Source organism: Schistocerca serialis, chromosome 8 (genome assembly GCF_023864345.2).
Source record: "Schistocerca serialis cubense isolate TAMUIC-IGC-003099 chromosome 8, iqSchSeri2.2, whole genome shotgun sequence".
NCBI classification, from domain to species: Eukaryota; Metazoa; Arthropoda; class Insecta; order Orthoptera; family Acrididae; genus Schistocerca; species Schistocerca serialis.
In genome coordinates this window covers 550945039-550965755 of record NC_064645.1, presented here as the reverse complement: position 1 = coordinate 550965755, position 20717 = coordinate 550945039, and the positions used below count along the sequence as shown (strand labels likewise).

Here is a 20717-nt window from a genome sequence, read left to right as displayed (position 1 = left end):
GAGAAGAGAAGTTTGTGGCACAACTTGACTAGAAGAAGGGATCGGTTGGTAGGACATGTCCTGAGGCATCAAGGGATTACAAATTTAGCATTGGAGGGCAGCGTGGAGGGTAAAAATCGTAGAGGGAGACCAAGAGATGAATACACTAAGCAGATTCAGAAGGGTGTAGGTTGCAGTAGGTACTGGGGGATGAAGGAGCTTGCACAGGATAGGTTAGCATGGAAAGCTGCATCAAACCAGTCTCAGGACTGAAGACCACAACAACAACACGCTGATTCAGTATGTACAAATTAGTCGCATAAGAGCTTAAATCCCCAGTTCTCTTTTATATATCTCTACCTTTGTAGTTGTGATTCTTTTATCCAGAAGTTCTCTCCTAACTGCTGTGTTTCAGAACCATGCAGGAACATGAACATCGATGTAACCTGCACTTATTATTATGTATACTGAAGAGCCAAAGACACTGGTACACCTGCCTAATATCGTGTAGGACACCCACAAGCATGCAGAAGTGCTGCAACATGACATGGCATGGACTCGACTAATGTCTGAAGTAGTGCTGGAGGGAATTGACACCATGAATCCTGTGCAGGGCTGTCCATAAATTCATAAGAGTACGAGGGGAGTGGAGATTTCTTCTGAACAGCACATTGTAAGGCATCCCAGATATGCTCAGTAATGTTCATGTCTGGGGGGTTTGGTGCCAGCAGAAGTGTTTAAACTAAGAAGACTGTTCCTGGAGCCACTATGCAGCAATTCAGGATATCTGGGCTTCCACATTGCCCTGCTGGAATTGCCCAAGTCAGTCAGAATGCACAATGGACATGAATGGATGCAGGTGATCAGACAAGACACTTACGTACTGGTCACCTGTCAGAGTCATATCTAGATGTATCAGAGGTTCGATATCACTTCAACTTCACATGCCCCACAACATTGCAGAGCTTCCACCAGCTTGAACAGTCCCTGCTGACATGCAGGGTCCATGGACTCATGAGATTTTTTTCGTCCCCATACACATCCAGTCGATACAATCTGAAGCAAGAATCGTCTCACCAGGCAACATGTTTCCAGTAACAACAGTCCAATGTCAGTGTTGACGGGCCCAGACAAGGCATAAAGCTTTGTGTCATGCAGTCATCAGGGTACGTGAGAGGGCCTTCGGCTCCGAAAGCCCGTATTGAAGATGTTCCATTGAATGGTTCGCACGCTGACACTTGTTGATGGCCCAGCATTGAAATCTGCAGCAATTTATGGAAGGGTTGCACTTCTGTCACACTGAACGATTCTCTTCACTTGTTGTTGGTCCCGTTCTTGCAGGGTTTTTTTTTCCAGGTGCAGCAATGTCAGAGATTTGATGTTTTACCAGATTCCCGATATTCAGTACACTCGTGAAATGGCTGTATGGGAAAATCCCCACTTCTCCACCACCTCAGAGATGCTGTGTCCCATCACTCATGTGCTGACAATAACACCACATTCAAACTCACTTAAATCTTGATAACCTACCACTGTAGCAACAGTAATCGATCTAACAACTGCACTAGACACTTGTTGTCTTATAGAGTCGTTGCCAACTGCAGCACTGTATTCTGCCTGTTTACTTATCTCTGTATTTGAATACACAGCCTATACCAGTGTCTCTGGCACTTCAGTGTACAATGTCAAACTCAAATGTCATGAAAACAATGTCATGTGTAGATAAGTTTTTTATCATTTTATGCTAATGTCATTTTATGTTGATGTTCCTAATGTCTCTGTTTTATGAAGGAAGGTGGTAATCTTTACAGTGTCTTATTTCATTTTATTGTTGCAAACTGCATGTAATAATTATCACAAAAATGGTATTACTGGAACAACTTATATCTCAATAGTATCAGTTTTAATCCTTGTACACAAAATAAGATAAAATTCATGTTAATATCTTAAATTTTTACATCAGCTCCCGATACGAATGTGTATCTGTAAACAATGCCAAGTTCATTATAAATGGTACTCGGAAGGAACACCAATAATGATATCTACAAACTCAACAGTCCACAGCGGGTTAGGTATACATAAAGTAGCTATGTGTGAAAGATAGTTTACTAATAAAAAGTACTATTTATGATTGAGTCATTGCTGCTTTCTCATCCCATTGCTGTGAGCAGCTGAGCCCATGTAACACAACTCTTGCAGTGGAGATATTAAATAGATAACATGGACCACACATAGAATGTACCTGGTAACACATGTTTATCTTTGACTTGTTTGCAACAATGTGCCACTGTCCACAGTTCGGTGCTTCCTCCCACTAGTAAATGGCTTGGCTGTGTGCCACTGTTTGTACTGAACTAAATATCATGGCTACTGCTCTCAAGCCTGGTAATGTGGTAAACCATTTTATTACACAATATTTTCATCTACTGCCTACTTACTATTTTTAACTGTACTTCATAGTGTTTAATTTTTATTGTATATCAAACCAGCTATGGACTGTCCATGGAATTATAGGACTGTCAACCAGAACATATGTAGTTAGTGGGTTAAACACTGCAAGTTCTCTTTTTATTCTTTGGTCTGATTTTGTTCTGGTGACTATAACCAATAGTTGTCATATACTTTGTATTCTAATTATGTTATTTTTTTCTGATAGGCACACAGTTGCTTGGGAATAGCTACACAGCTAAAATGTCACAGTACACAAAATAGAAATAAAATGGGAATGGTGAACAGCTGACACAGGAAACATTTCTTTCAAGAAATTCATTATGGCTGTGGAACATGTGTGAACCAAATTATCGCACTGCATATAGACAGACTACATAAACACGTGGTTTCTGAAATCACAGAACAAAACTACATCCCTGAACTCATCGGCTACTAGTTCTTTATTAGATAAAACTCCAAAACTGTTTCTGTAAAGCATCAACTGGCAATTTTACACCTGTTTATTAGAATCCATGTATGGAAGTGAAAAATGGACGATAACTAGTTTAGACAAGAAGAGAATAGAAGCTTTCAAAATGTGGTGCTACAGAAGAATGCTGAAGATTAGATGGGTATATCACGTAACTAATGAGGAGGTACTGAATAGAACTGGGGAGAAGAGGAATTTGTGGTGCAAATTGACTAGAAGAAAGGATCAGTTGGTAGGACATGTTCTGGGGCATCAAGGGATCACCAGTTTAGCACCGGAGGGCAGCATGGAAGATAAAAACCATAGAGGGAGACCAAGAGATGAATACACTAAGCAGATTCAGAAGGATGTAGGTTGCAGTAGTTACTAGGAGATAAAGAAGCTTGCGCAGGATAGAGTAGTATGGAGAGCTGCATCAAACCAATCTCTGGACTGAAGACCACAACAACAACATATTACAATTCCGTGTAACAGGCTAAATGAACTCACAATCAATGTGCACAACTGTGGGAGCATCTTTTCTGCTCTGGAATGGAAAGACTTTTAATACCAGATTACAATCTGACATCATCATACTGCAGAAAACATGGGGAATGAGATGGTTTTGCAATTTTTCATAAGAACTGTGCCAAGTGTAAGGCAACTGATGTACACGATTTTTGTCTAGAGCAACATTTTGAAGCATGTGCCACTGAACTTACTGTAAATAATTCTACCTTTTTAACTGTAGATATATATATAGAGAGAGCCTTTGGAAAATCTGCCTCTTTTTGAAGCAGCTTGCATCACTTCTACTGCACCTATTTAAATGCAAAACAGGTGTCAAAGTACTTGGGGATTTCAATGTAAATTTCCTAACACAGCGGTGGGGAGATAGATCTGGAATAACTGATGTACAACTACAATTTTGCTTCACTAGTCAATTTTCCCATTAGAGTAACTCCACACTCAAGCAGCCTAATCCACAACATTTTCAGAAAACAGAGGGAAGGTGGGCAATAACATTATTAGTAAAATATTGAATTGTCTCTCTGACCATGGTGGTCAGATTTACTATTCATAATTCGAATACTTACCAGAATAAAACTGAGCACCAATGGAAAGTAGTCAGACCAATAAATGAAGAAACAATGAAGGCCTTTAAAACATGCCTGAGCACAAATCACAAAGGGACTAAAAATATCTTGTAAATGAAAATGAAAACTGTCAGTGGTAATGGAGTGGTGACAGAAAGGGAACCATGCCACACCCATTCCTAACCACGCTGGTCCTGTGCTGATGTGGGACAGAGGCACAAGCAAAAGAAGAAGATTATGAGATATTAAGCAAAGTAATCACACAACAACAAAAAATTACATTTTAGCTCCAATATCAACCAATCCTGTAATAAAATCAAAAGCAATCCGGCATATATTAAGGAGTGAGACATGTGCCAACTCTGCCACTAAAACCAAAGACATTATTGTAAATACTGATAATAAACATATAAGCAACTGAGAACTAATTGCAAAAATCTCCAGTGCCTATTTTTTAAGTACTGCTCAGCAAATAGGCTGCAGTCGCCTCTTACAAAGTGCACTGAAAATACTTATGTGAGATAAGCCTATTCCTCAAATTAGAAATGAAGTAAAGAAAACCACTGCCACTTCTAGAAGCTTGCTCAGATCAATTATGGAAAGTTGTGGCCCCACATTTATAATGCTTCTATGAATCAGAGTGTCTTCTTGCTCATACTGATGCTTGCTGTAATGAAGCCTCTCCACAAAAGGGAGAGACAAGTCACAAACTGTTGCCCCATCTCTCAATTGACCATGCTCATGAAAATTCTCAAGAAAGAACTGTATTCTAGAATTATGAGGTACCTTGAAAACTTTGACAACATTTTGGATGAGAGCTGCAGAGCAGTGAGGTGGTGGAGTCCGACTGCAGCACTGTACTCCACGGAGTCCATCAGGTATCTGTCTTTGGTCTGCTGGTGTTTATCATGTCTAACAATGACTTAGCTTTATAATGGAAGGAAACATTCCACGTGGGAAAAATTATATATAAAAACAAAGATGAGGTGACTTACCGAACAAAAGCGCTGGCAGGTCGATAGACACACAAACAAACACAAACATACACACAAAATTCAAGCTTTCGCAACAAACTGTTGCCTCATCAGGAAAGAGGGAAGGAGAGGGGAAGACGAAAGGAAGTGGGTTTTAAGGGAGAGGGTAAGGAGTCATTCCAATCCCGGGAGCGGAAAGACTTACCTTAGGGGGAAAAAAGGACAGGTATACACTCGCACACACGCACATATCCATCCACACAACTTCAACATCTCTGGGTTTTATATATATATATTTTATTGTTGTCAGTCCAGCTAATATCCACTACATTTTAGCCTTCTCACTTTCACTATTACAAATTGGTGTCTGTATGTGTGGATGGATATGTGCGAGTGTATACCTGTCCTTTTTTCCCCCTAAGGTAAGTCTTTCTGCTCCCGGGATTGGAATGACTCCTTACCCTCTCCCTTAAAACCCACTTCCTTTCGTCTTCCCCTCTCCTTCCCTCTTTCCTGATGAGGCAACAGTTTGTTGCGAAAGCTTGAATTTTGTGTGAATGACTTAGCTTTGTCACACAAAACAAACAAGCTTATGATTTTTGCTCACTATACTAGTGTTGTGATAAATAACAGATCTCCCAATCTGGTTCAAAGTAAATTCACTGTCAATAAACCTGAGCAAAACTTATACTACCAAGTTCAGCTCCGATTACAATTTCTTGCAAGAGACAGCTACTGTACGCAACAGTCAGGAAATACAAAGGGTATACTATGCAAAATTCTTAGGCCTTAGGGTTCACTGTGAACATAATGTCCTCCACACCATAAAGAAGTTGTTCTTCATTAGGACAGCCTCACATAATGGAGACATCAGTGTTAAAACGTCTACTTACTTTAGGTACATCCACTCACGTGCTCTGGAATTGTCTTCTGGAGCAATTCACAAATAAAAGAAAATTCTTTACACAGAAAACTGTTGTCTGAATTATGTGCAGAATTCCTCCAGTAACCTTAACTGTAATTTTTTCTAAAAAAACTTGGGATACTTACTATAACTTACCAATACATTTATTTTATTATGAGCTTCATTGTTAACAATCCTATGCAATGCACTATGAAACCAATGAAATATACTATGATCACAATATAAGAAGGAAGGCTGACTCCCATTGTGATTTCAAAAATTTAACTTGGATGTAGAAAGGTGTATAGTATTCTAAAATTGAAACATTTAATTCACTGCCAAATAACATCAAATGTCTACATAGTAACAACAAATTGTTTAAGAATAAAATAAAGATATATTTTCTTGATGAAATATTTTATCTATTAGATAGTTTTTAAACTGACATACAGACCTTTTATGCATACATTTTCATTGTTTTTTGTTATGTATTGCTGTACAACATGTGATAAGTCGTGTACAGGATGCACAAAACAGAACTGACCCAGAAAATGTATATAAAACAGAAATGGAATTGACCCTTGTTAATGAACAGGAGAACTGCCTGTCACAGAAAATGCTGGAAACCCTGATTATGATGCATTATGATGCACATCTCCCACATGCTCTGTTCTGAATACTTCACCCTGTCATTACATTTTAGTGAGTGAGAGGAGCAGAAGTGTTTAGTGACTAGTTGATTGTGACACAAAATGGTTTTCATGATAAAACACCATTCATTCACTGTCGAGTGCTATGGGAAGTACAATTCATGGAAAACATGTAGAGAGCTTTTTGCACAAGAATTCAAGACTAAATCTCCAGTAAACTCTGCAACGCAAAAGTTAGTGACGAAGTGGCATGAAAGACGCTCTGCAGAGAATGAAAACAATAACTATCCAAAAAGAGTTTGAACACCAGAAAAGGTTGCGCCAGTGAAGGAAAGGCTGGAACAAAGTGCGATGAAATTGTAGTGGCATTTGTCTGTGCAAAAGGGAATTAAAGAGATCTTGGTGTCAAGACATTATCAATCTCTTTCCTTGCAAATTTACTGTTGCGCATGAGCTACAGTGTCCAGACAAAATTTTAGTTGTTGAATTCTGCTGGCGGTGTCTGAGTGAAGTGGAATCATGACTTTCAGATCCTGTTCTTCATTTCTTCAGATGAGATCTGATTCAGAATCAGATCACAGAACATGTGCCATTATGCGCCACCAGAGGCAGTGCAAACTCCTAGCCATCTCAATCATTTGATCTCTCTCCCTCTGATTTTTACCTGTGTGACAAACTGAAGAATCAGATGTACACAAATAATCTTTTCACAATGGGACAGCTACAGGAGAACATCGAAAAAGATATTGCTGCTATCCCGCAGGCAGTTTGATAAATTGGCCTCAGCACTACAATCAGTGTCAATGGTGGAAATTTCCAGCATCTTCTGTGACATGCCTTAACAAAGGTGAATCCTGCAGCAGTCACATTGTAAATACTTTCTGGGCTGGTTTTATTTTGTCTTTTTAAATCTGATATAGCTTTTTTTTTTTTTTTTTAGTTTCGTGTTTTTACTTTCCCTGCAACCGTTTTGGTAAATTAACTGTACTTTCCATTGTCAAATGTTCTTGTACTTTACATTTACATATTCTGTGTCTTGTTCCACATCCTGATGTCTCACACGCATTAAAGGATCAGTGAAGCATGTGTATAAATAAATAAAATAAAAACTGCTAACAGTTCCAAGATATGATTAGTCACATTATAATCAACAGTACATCATGCCCAACAACAACTGTTCACACATACATGCCTAATTTAGACGCAGAAGATCAAGAGAAAGAGAGAAAATGCAAAAGTTGCCTTTTCAGTTTTTACAAATGACCTCTAGCTGGTGCTGTGGTGAGATGTGACATTACTATTGTTTTAAAATTTATCATCTGTGATTGTTAAAATAATACAAGCTCAAAAATTGGCCGCTTAGTTTGCATTTAAGCATTCACAGAAACAGTGTCACAAAAAATGAAAAGCTTTTGTTGCATGACTTTTTATAGTTCTTGTGATGGCCTGACACAACTCCAAAGTCTCAAACAGCTTTTTCAATTACAGTATCTATTGCCTTCAGAAAAAAAGACTATGTACAATTTGGTTCCAGAATTACACCACGGTCGGGCTCCCCTTAGTGATGAATTTCGTGAATGTCGACCAAAATCAGTTGTTAGTAAAAAAGAGCGTGGTGAGTGGGGGAGGGGGGGGGGAGGGGAGGGGAGGGGAGGGGAGGGAAGGGGAGGAGGGAGAGAGAGAGAGAGAGAGAGAGAGAGAGAGAGAGAGAGATTGATGTCGTGCATAAGACAATTGAAGAGAACTGGCAAGTGACAAGTGACATAAGTTGAGACAGAACTGCTCTCGACATAGGGAAGACTGCAGTGCATTTGTTTTTGCATGAATACAAAGCTGTGAAATAATGAGTTCCCTATGGATTCTGCATAACTTTACTTAATCTCAAAAACAGATTTGCATTAACTGGTATTGTGACAAAGCAGATGGATTATTTTTCATCTGTTTTTTTTTTTTTTTTTTTTTTTTTTCTCCCCCTCTCCTCCCCTTTTTGTCATTGTCTTCTATATTGCCCTTTATATAGCTTGTCGACAGTACCTAAAGACCTCAAACATGAACCTAGGACTCCTTTTGGTTATTCTGAATTGATTGGTATAATTAGTTTAACTAATAACCATACCAATTATGAAATATCAGTAATTTAAAGTTATGTTGTCATTGTTCATATGTAAACATGGACAAGATTAATGACTTCCTGATAAAATAGATGAAAAGACTGTACATATGTCTAAAGTGTTCAAACAATCAGTGACAAAATATGTTAGCAATGCATACCCTCATTTAATTTTGAAGTAATTAAGATATTTAGTTAAAACATTGCTACTGAAATAGAATCACATATTTAGGCAAACTAACTAGCATAATTCAATACAAATTATTACTCTGAAAATTCATGTTCCAACAACTCTTCATCTGCTATTCAGTTATTCAGAAATGTTAATCTTTAACTGTAAGTGGTGAACATCTAGTAAACAATAATAGATAAATTCAGTTTTAAATATTATAAACTTATATAAGGAGCAGGATGGAAGCCTTATTAGTTCAGCTGAAAGTCATGCTGCTGTGATTTTGACTAGAGCAACATCTTTGTCTACCAGTATGAGGAAATGTACTATGGTTGATTGTAGTACAGATTACAAGTGGGAAAATTACCATGTTTTATCTACATTTTGCATTCTGGAGCTGGTTCAACAATTTAGCAACTGTTTTAAGAGATTAATTGGACCATGAATGTGTAATTATTCTAATAGGCTGCATTAAACTTTAATAATGGTTATAACCAACTGTGACAGACCAGGAACAGTGTTATTTTCAAAATTGATACCTACTGTGTGCATTTTATTCATTCTGAAATGATTATCTGTTTGAAAGGACTGTAATGAGTGACTTGTGCACTGACTGTGTTAATTATTTACTTGCCATATGTGAATAATTGTGTTTAATTACAACATTATTACGTTACATCTACATCAGCATTTATACTCCGCAAGCCACCCAACAGTGTGTGGCGGAGGGCACTTTACATGCCACTGTCATCACCTCCCTTTCCCGTTCCAGTCGCGTATGGTTCGCGGGAAGAATGACTGCCGGAAAGCCTCCGTGTGCGCTTGAATCTCTCTAATTTTACATTCATCACCTCCTCGGGAGGTATAAGTAGGGGGAAGCAATATATTTGATACCTCATCCAGAAACACACCCTCTCGAAACCTGGACAGCAAGCTACACCATGATGCAGAGTGCCTCTCTTGCAGAGTCTGACACTTGAGTTTGCTAAACATCTCCGTAATGCTATCACGCTTACCAAATAAACCTGTGATGAAACGCGCCGCTCTTGTTTGAATCTTCTCTATCTCCTCTGTCAACCCGACTGCATTTGAACAATATTGCTGGACATCAACTGCATGTAGTATATAGTTACATGTTTATCTGTACATAATTAAAATAGACAAGCTTTGAACTGGTCATAAACAGTAGTTAATTCATCATCCAATTGCAATTAAAGCATATGAACTCCAATTTTTGATGTGGAATACATTATTGGCGGAAAACTGTTCTCATCATCAATATTTCAGCCAGTTTCAATAGAGGCACTGCTACCAACATTAACTGTGCAGATAAAAAAGCATAATATATAGTGTTAGGAAATGCTGAATGTAAAAAGATATGTTATATCTGTGTAGAATATTCTAAAAGGATGAGGAGCAAGATGAATTAAAAGCAACAACACTGTGTTTGTTCAAGAAGCAATTCCAAGAAAACAATTGCCTGTTTCTTTGGTTACCTTGGACATGTCATAAGTTGTTTAAGAGGATCAAAGAACAGTTAATGCTGATTGTGTTGTATCATAATTTTTGCCACAAATTATCAACAACACAAGAAAACATGACCGAAAACAACAATGCCAGCTGTGACACAGCATGCCAGAGACTTGATTATTTGATGGAGAAAAACATCAAATGAGCATTGCTGTATTTACCTGATTTATTACCTAATAACTTCATATTATGTCAATCAGAAAATGTGTGGATGGTGATTTTCATCATCTTGGGCAGATGTAGACTCCTTGTAAAACCATGTTTTTGAGGTACCAACATAACACTGAAGACAGTGATTTCAGAACTGGTTTGAAGGCATGCAAAAATGTATAAATTTTCAAAATGAATGTTTCCCGTCTATGAACCACAGACATAACTGTGGTGAGGTGTCTTGTGTGCCTCATAGATACAGACAGCCATACAGTAGCTGCAACTCAATCAGGGGGATACTGCGGAGAGGCAAACTAATGCATGGTTTCTGAAAAGGGGCAGCAGCTTCTTCAGTGGTTGCAGGGCCTACAGTCTGTATGACTGACTGATGTGGCCTTGTATCATTAGCCAATCCAGCATTACTATGTTGGTACAGGAGAAGTCTCAAAGCAAGATGAAACTGAAGCTCTTATATTTCCCAAATACATGCAGCTCTGCTGCATGACTAAACAATGATGATATCATCTTGGATAAAATATTTCGGAGAAAAAATAGTCCTCATTTGGATCTCCAGGAGGCAACACTGCACAAAGATTTTGTCGTCAGGAAAAACAAAACAGACTTCCTAGAGGTCAGAGCATGGAATGCTACAGCCCTTAATTAGGTGGGTAGGTTAGATAATTAAAATACAGAAAGTGCAATGTTGAAGTTAGATATAGTAGGAATTACTTAAGTGTAGTGATAGGAAGAACAGGTCTTCAGGTCAGGTGAGAGCAGGGTTCAAATACACAATATAACATGGGTGCAGATGTAAGTCTAACAATGAATAACAAAATAAGAATGCAAGTAAGCTACCATGAACTGTATTGTGAACAGGTCATCATAGCCAAGACGGACACGAACCCAACACCCACCACAATAGTACAGGTTTATATGCTTACTAGCTCCATACACGATGGAGAGATCACAACAATATGTGATGAGATACACAATCTTGAATATGGCTGTCAATAGCAACTTTGAATACCTTCAGTTGATAAAATAAATAGCCAACTGGCTGCCAGAAGTTTGTGTATTTAAACTTAACCTACATTTTGATACTACTAAGAGTATCTTCTTCACAGGTATACGCTGTTATATTGTTTACATTAAAACACATTACATGAATCGTGCGCTAAGTATGCATAACTAGAATTAAAATGTCCATTGAAAATGGAAAGCTGAGACAGGTATGGCTGTTGAATAGAGCCAAACATTCATGTTATTTGGGTCTTACACTAACACTTCCAGGTCCCCTACAGCTATCATTATCTGGACTGGATGGAGAGGCCAGTTAAAGAAAGAATCTTAGGTGCATATCACACAAAGTAAGCTACCTGGGTAGCAGACTTTGATACGTAGTGCACCTCTGACCCATTTAGGAGGACCGTGCAGTTCTCAACCCTATGGCACAACTCTAGGAACTCACAACCTCCTCTGTCACAGAACATTTGAAGTCACTGGTTCAGGACTTCTTCTCAGCTCAGAACTAGGTAGCCTGCAGACTATGCTGCAGAAAGTGAGCTTTTCTGATACACCATTGATCCAAATATGACCTCGGAACAGAAATCGTTGAGCCCCCCCCCCCCCCCTCCCCTCCATCAAGTTGTGTAACAATTTACAACTGGTTGCATCCTATTCCCTCAATATCTGCTGCAACAGCCTCTCACATCCTCTGATTTAGACAAAGCTTTGGAAGGCTTACGATGAAACAAGGCAGAAGGAACAGGAAACATTCATTTAGAAATTACACAATCACTGAGGAAAGTGGCAGCCATTCAATTCTTTATGTTAATGTGTAGAATATATGTGTTTGGTGACATACCACTGAACTTTTGGAAATAATCATCTATGCAATCCTGTAGGTAGCCAAAGCAAATTAATGCGAGAACTATCACACTATAAATTTTTAACAACTCATGCAACAAGTCTCTGACAAAAAGAATATACAAAGAAGTGAATAAGAAAATAGAGAAATAATTTGTCTTTATGAAGAGTAAAGATACCAGAGAGGCATTTATTACATTGTGCTTGACAATGTAGGCAAAATTTAAGAAAAAAACAAGATACTTCATGCCATTTATTGGCCTAAAAAAAGCCACTCAGCAATGTAAAATGCCATATGTTTTAAATTAGCAGAAAATTAGTTATAAGCTATAGGGAAAGATGAATAATACACAATATTTACAAGAGAGGACAATAAGGATGAATGACCAGGAGAAATGGAAATGAGCGTTTGGTGTCATTGGCCGGGAGGCCCCTTGCGGGGCAGGTCCAGCCATCTTGGTGCACATCTTATTACATTTGACGCCACACTGGGCAACCTGCGTGCCGGATGGGGACGAAATGACGATGGAGACAACACAACACCCAGTCCCTGAGTGGAGAAAATCTCTGACCCAGGCGGGAATCGAACCCAAGCCTGGAGGACAGCTATCGGGGGGTCGGGGGAGTGGCAGACAATGACCAGGAGGAAAGAAGTGCTCAGATTAAAATGCAGCCAAAGGGAGCATGCAGTCTTTCTCCTCTGCTGTTCAACCTGAAAGTGAGGAGGAACTACATTACCTGTAGAATGGGATGAATGGCCTAATGAACACAGAATATGGATTGAGAGTGAACCAAAGAAACACAAAAGCAATAAGTAGCAAATATGAGATTACAATAAACTTACGATGAAAATTGTGACTAACCAGTAGACAAAGCCAAGGAATTCTGGTGCCTTGGAAGCAAAATAATGTACATTGGAGAAAGCAAGGAGGACACAACAATCACTCTACAACATCGATATAAGGCATTCATCGCTACGAAAAGTTTACTAACATCAAATATAGGACTTACCTGGAGGAAGACTTTTCTGAGAATGTACACTTGTGTCCAAAATTAAAGCAACAAACCACTATTTCCCTGTCTTGTGTCTAATTCATGATATAATCATAAAAAATGTCAACAGATGGCTGTGCCACTCTGTTCTGCCCAGAAGATGGCATTCCAGTTAATGGACAACAATGTCAACGATGACGTCAGAACACCTATGAAACGGGGTAATGTTTGTCGGGTAGTCCCACATCCACAATCGCTGTGTATACATTCACGGACAGTGCAGTATGGCACAAAGAAGATTCCTACCAGACTCTCTGCCTCTAGAGGGCCATAAGAAGAGTGTAAGCAGGGAAGCCACAAACTGATGTGGTCCAAAGGCTTAATGTGAATCGTTCTGTTGTTTCTCGGGCGTGGCAAGAATTTATGGAGACCAAAACAGTATCTCAAAGACCAGAACAGGGCCAACTGCATGTGACATCAAAAAGAGAGGACCGTTACTTGGTTCTAAGGGCACGACAGTACCATCTTAGTACTGCACAGCAACTAGCATCTGCCCTCACAGACTTCACTTGACATGTTGTATCGAGACAAATGGTGTACAGAAGCTTCAGCAGAGTAGCCTTTATTGCCAGAGACCTAATTAACAGTATAATCATACAAAATGTCAACAGATGATTGTATGGTCATGTTCTGCACAGAAGATGACATTCCAGTTAATGTGTCTTCACAGGACGAAACATCTAGATTGGAGTCATCAAATTGCCACCTGGATAGTCAAACAGCGGGCCAATGTTCTATTCACAGCTGAGTCCCGATTTGGTCTGGAGAGTAATTCTCAACACATTCACAACTGGAGCGAATGTGGAACACGATTTCAGATTCCAAATATTGTGGAAAGAGACCAATATCGAGCAGGATCCTAAACAGCATGGTCAGGGGTTATGTTGACTACTCGAACATCTCTCCATGCAATTGTACAGGTGAATGGAAAAGGTTTAACTATTGTCATGTATCACGGCGAGATCTTGGGACCTCATGAGCAGCTGTTACAAGGTGGTGTGAGCCCAGAATTTGTAGCGATGGACAATAACGCTCGACCTCATGGAGTACGGGGTGGTTGATGTTTTCTTGGAATGGAAGATACTGCATGCATTGCATGACCTGCAGGCTCTCCCAATTTTAATCCCCTTGAGCATGTCTGAAATACACTAGGGATACAGTTTGCATCACTTCAGCATCCACCAACCATTCTCCAAGACTTGCGAGCAGCTCTGCAGGAAGAATGGGCATTATTGCCTCAACATGAGATTGATGACATCACTCACGGCATGCCCTGTCATTGTCAGACCTGTATTGCTGCCACAGGTGATCACGCCCCATGCTGAGCACATTAACCAGTTGCCGGAATGTGTGTGTGTAAATCTGTTAAACTGGAAAAAAAGAAGAACATTATGCAAGTTGCAGTTGTTTAGGTTCTGTGTTATTTACATTGTTTCTACTTTACTATCACCTGTTTATGCTGTTTTGTGGCAACTGTGGTGTCACCGCCAGACACCACACTTGCTAGGTGGTAGCTTTAAATCGGCCGCGGTCCATTAGTACATGTCGGACCCGCGTGTCGCCACTGTGTGATCGCAGACCGAGCGCCACCACAAGGCAGGTCTCGAGATACGGAATAGGACTCGCCCCAGTTGTACGGACGACATTGCTAGCGACTACACTGACGAAGCATCGCTCATTAGCCGAGCAGATAGTTAGAATAGCCTTCAGCTAAGTCCATGGCTACGACCTAGCAAGGCGCCATTAGCCTTACATAGCAATTGATAGTTTGATAGTTATCGTATGAAATGTCTCATCAAGAACGCTGTATACAAATGGTGGATTAAAGTTAAGTATTCCAGCAGCTACGTACTTTTCTTTATAGCATTCATAAGTATCCTGTTTCAGGCCATCAAGTCCGCCTGCTTGCTTAATGGACGCCTCCCTTAAATAATGTGCGTAGTGTTGGCAATCTGTCAACACTACAGCAACCTTACACAATTTCTGCTTGTTGCTTTAATTTTGGGCACCAGTGTATGTTTGGGGCACAGCAGCATATGGGAGTGGATCATGCATGGGCTTTGGGATTAATGGCAAAGATGCAAGTTCAAGCAACGAGATGTGGTGGAGGAGAAAGATGCTGAAAAGTAAGTGGTCCGATAAGACAAAAAATTGGGAGTTTCTCCACAGAATTAATGAGGAATGAAAAATGTGGAAAAGACCTGACTTATAGAAGGGACAGAACAAAATTATAGAGGGGGGGAAAAAGCTGTGGGGGAAGGCTGAGATTGGAATATATTCAATAAATATGGAACTGACTCTAAATTATGAAAAGTGTGATGTCATCCACATGAATTCATTAAATTTCAGTCATGTCAATTCAACTATTTACCTAGGAATGACAATTACAAATTACTTAAATTGTAACAGTCACACAGATATTGTTGTGGGCAAGGCAACCAAAGACTGCATTTTATTGGCAGAACACTAAGAAAATGCAATAAATCCACTGAAGAGACTGACTACAATACAAAATAGCAGAAATCAGAGCTCACACGAAGAGATTTAAGTGTTTGTTTCTCCTGCATGCTGTTCAAGAGTGGAGTGATAGAGAAACAGTCCGTCCTCTGCTAGAGTATTGCTGTGCAGCATGGGATTCTTACAATATAAGATTGATAGAGGACATCAAAAAAATACAAAGAAAGGCAGATTGTTTTGTCCTATCGTGAAATAGGGGACAGAGTGTTATGAGTATGACACATGAGTTGGGGTGGCAATCATTAAAACAAAGGTATTTTTCAATGTGGCAAGATCTTTCCACAAAATTTAGATCACCAACTTATAAATGTGAAAATATTTTGTTGATGCCAACCTACATATGAGAAATAATCATTGTAATAAAATAGGAGCAATCAGAGCTCTCAGGAGAGATTTAAGTATTTGTTTCTCCAGCATGCTGTTTGAGAGTGGATAGCGGAGCAATAGTGAAAAAGTGGTTTGATGAACCCTCTGCCACGCTCTTAAGTGTGAATTGCATACCAGTCATGTGGGTAAAGATTAACTGAGGACGTCATGTGAAACTAGTCATCTGTGTTGAAGAGATTGATACAGGAGAGGAAGTCATAGTAGGCTCCAACAAACTAGTCAGAAAAAAAAAGTATCGCACCCTTGGCTCACATGTAAAGTACATTGAAATGTTTCAAGGAATCAGCTTCGATTTCATCTTTACACATAAAAATTCAGCCTGTGTATGTTTGTGCTCGCAAAACTCAAAGAATAGTTGGTTGATGGCTTTGAAATTTTGGCATAACATTGCATGTGAATAAACACATATTTTATGGGCTTATTTTGGAAATATATGTGCTATATAAATAGAGAAGGAGTATATGATGTATACTCAAGTCACACACATTTTAGAAATGTTTGCTTTCTATTTTCTTCCTTTTCCATTTAACCACACTAAGCCACAGCAATGCGTGGCTGGGTACAGCTACTGGATGCATAAAAAACTAGGGTTTTAGAAAATGTACAATACCATTTATAAAATTTAAGACTAAACTAACACTCTGACTGAAGATCAGATGAATATGGCAGTGAGAACTTCATAGGTGTTCAGTAATTTATAAGTGATAGACAAGTATTCAACAACAAAACTGATGTGTGCAACAATATAAGGACCAGATAGATTGATACTTACCATAAAGATAACATATAAGTTGCAGACAGGCATAATGAGAAGACTCTTAAACATTAGCTTTTGGCCAAAGTCCTCATCAGGCAAAAAAAAAAAAAAAAAACACACACACACACACACACACACACACACACACACACACATTCATTCACACACACAAGCACATCTCACACACATGACTGCCATCTGCAGCAGCTCGGACGACAATATAACTGTCACACTGAATAGCAGCAACAGTCTGGAGGGGGCAGAGAAAGGGAAGGGATAGCAGGGTATGGGGGCGGGAGGGGGAGGAGAGAAGAGCATTCTAGTCCGAGCTGCCAGAGATGGCGGTCATCTGTGTGTGTGTGTGTGTGTGTGTGTGTGTGTGTGTGTGTGTGTGTGTGTGTGTGGGCGCGCGCGTGCGTGTGTGTTTTTTCATTTATGATGAATGCTTTGGCCGAAAGCTAATGCGCACATGTCTTTTTGTTGTGCCTGTCTGCAAGTTAACAGGTCATCTTTACAGAAAATAGCAATCTATCTTTTCCTTATATTGTTTGTTGATATTCAGACCTGGAGATTCCATTGTTTGAAAACTGGTGTGTTCTATTGATGACCTGTAGTCTTCAAATTGGTCAGTTATGCAGCATGAATTCTGAATATATTGTGCATGTCCTTGACAACTATATGACTTACCTATCTGCTTACGGTACTGTTCCACAGGTGTGGACCCAGTACTATCATGTCTCGAGCGTGCCATGGATATGGTACCTGCAACACTACAAAAAATATTATTGTGTAGTGTAGAAGTTATGCAGTGAAATTTAACAAGAACAAGCCTTCCTTCTCCCAACCTCTCCCTCTCTCTTTCATTCATTCTTTCACTTATTAATCACTTTGCATAGACCTTATCAGGAATAAAAACCTTCAAGGATGTGGAAAAAATCAGATTAGATATTAGCAATTGCAAAGTACATAGTTAACTACCCACATGCATTTACTCAGGCAAAATTTAATACAATTAAATCGGAAGGTACACCACTACCCGGCAGGTCCAAAAATTATTATAACATCAACTTCGACATCTCCTCCTACCCCTAACATTATATATGTATGTGCATGAATGTGTGTGTGTGTGTGTGTGTGTGTGTGTGTGTGTGTGTGTTTGTTTGTTTTAGAGAGAGAGAGAGAGGGAGGGAGGGAGGGTGAGAGAGAGAGAGAGATGGGTGGGGGAAATGTGAGCATATGTAATTAAATTAAGTATAAATCATTATGTGTAAGAAAGATTAATGAGAAAACAATCCTGTACATGGTCAGCATGATGCCATTGGTTTCCTGATATGTTGTATTATAACTGACAAGTAACTAATTCATATATAAATTACACATACTGCCTGCGGAGAACACAGTAACTGTCACATAAACAAAATTCTTTTATGGTTTTCCCAGGATTGAGTCACACAAATGGTAACATGACAAGTTTTGACATCTTAGAAAGTCATCATCAAATGATATGAATACTGATTCACTCCACATTATAGTGAGAGATCACAATTATAATCCATGGAATATGCAAATAAATCAACAGTATGTTTTCCAGCCTCTCAGTAATTTCCAGTGTGCATCTGTCCATGGTTCACTGTGCAACCCTGAGGGTTTGAAAGGCTTTCTTATTAAAAGTTTATGTCTCGCTGCCGTAAGTTAAAATTGGCAATGCACACTGATAATAATCTTCCTCTTTCAGATACATTAGAAGTTTTGTTTTGAAAACCTTACACAGTTTACAAAAACATTCCAGACCATTTTTATTGTTCTGTTTATTTATTTTGCTGGCCATGAGGTCACTGTTTTCAATTGTTTTAAGTGCAGAAACACACCAACTAACAAAATATGAACTATTTTCTATTTGATATACTAGTCAAGCATTATTTGACTCTTACTACAATTGATTTCCAGGCCCCTTTCTCCATTTAGTTGTAATTCATTTTTGAAGGACATGTACACTAAAAGCAAACATATGATATCATTAAAATTCAGGTGAGCCAGATATGTTCAGGTGCCACAAAACTTCATCATTTTCCCAGTTTAAGGAACTGAAAATTTCTTCTGCACAGTTTTGGTGACGATATATCTCCTTTCCTGGCTCCTCTTTCAAGTTTGACTTTTGCACTACCATTGTGGAATCTAATACAAGTTGTATAGGTTCTTCAGTGTAGGTATGCACATGTCCGCAGCTCGTGGTCTTGCGGTAGCGTTCTCGCTACCCGCGCATGGGATCCCGGGTTTGATTCCTGGCAGGGTCAGGGATTTTCCCTGCCTCGAGATGACTGGGTGTTGTATCGTCTTCATCATCATCATCATCATCATCATCATCATCATCATCATTCATCCTCATTACGGTTGGAGGAAGGCAATAGCAAACCACCTCCGCTAGGACCTTGCCTAGTAGGGCAGTGTGATTCTCCCACATCGTCCCCTACGCACCTCGGAGAATGGGACCTCCATCATAGGTATGCACATATGCTGAATAAGTGACTTATTTCTAAAACATAGTTGGGACATACGAGGTGGAATCCAAAATTTTAGGGACTTGTGCTGCCATCTGGAAAGTAGGAGTAGTAGATCTTTGCAACGCTAGGTGGTGAAAGCTGCATATCTGATGAGTCAAGGTGCGGAGTGGCATTCAGCTGGGAGGACGTGTTGTGTGTCCACAGTGATTTCTGTAATACTCTGTGTTTGGTGTGTGGTGATTTTACAATGGATCCACGAACAGAACAGCGCGTGTGTATCAAATTCTGTGCAAATCTCAGGAAAAGTGCTATGGAGACCCTGGCAATGATTCAACAAGTGTTTGAGGGACACAGCATGAGCCACACACGTATGTTTGAGTGGCATGCTCGGTTCAGGGCCAGCCGTACAGACGTCAAAGATGATGCTCACACTGGAAGACCCATTAGCCGCACAACGCCATACATTGTTTCCAAAGTTCAACAATTGGTTTGTGTGGATCAACGTCGAACCATTCAAGACCTTGCGGATGAAGTGGGTATTGGTTATGGGAAATGTCAACGAATGTTGATTGATGAATTGGGTATGCATCGTGTCGCCACAAAATTTGTGCCAAGGATCTTGATTGCTGATCAGAAGGCACAGCATGTTGAAGTGTGCACGGACATTCGTTAGACCTCATCTGATGATCCAACCTTCTTGTCAGGGGTTATCATCGGCAACGAGAGCTCGATTTATGATTATGACCCAGAGACAAAGCAACAATCGTCCCAGTGGAAGAGCCCGGGCTCTCCAAGGCCCAAAAAAGAGAGACAGGTGAAGAGCAAAGTGACGAGCATGATCATCATTTTCTTTGATACCAAGGGAATTGTGCACAAAGAATTTGTCCCACCCAACCAAACAATGAATTCTACGTACTACTGTGACATTTTCCGACAGCTCCGTGAAAACCTGCGGTGACAATGGCCCGCATCAAGGGAACTGGCTGCTGCATCACGACAACGTGCCCCGTCACACGTCCTTGCCCACCAGGATCTATTTGGCAAAAAACAACATGTCATTTGTACCCCACCCACTGTATTCACCAGATTTGGCACCTTGTGACTTCGCGCTATTCCCAAAACTGAAACTCAAATTGAAAGGCCGTCAGTTTGACTCTCTAGAGAGGATTCA

General features: G+C 39.7%; 1 protein-coding gene across 3 annotated transcripts in view; it reads right to left on the bottom strand.

Moving 5' to 3' along the window:
• LOC126416399 (triple QxxK/R motif-containing protein-like) overlaps positions 1 to 20717 on the bottom strand; it is a 55118-nt gene that overhangs the window by 26271 nt on the left and 8130 nt on the right. For all 3 annotated transcript variants that reach the window (XM_050084091.1, XM_050084089.1, XM_050084090.1), the window contains exon 2: positions 17733 to 17815. In XM_050084091.1, coding sequence (XP_049940048.1) covers positions 17733 to 17796 — 64 coding nt within the window. In that variant the 5' untranslated portion in view covers positions 17797 to 17815. The remainder of the gene's footprint in view (positions 1 to 17732; positions 17816 to 20717) is intronic.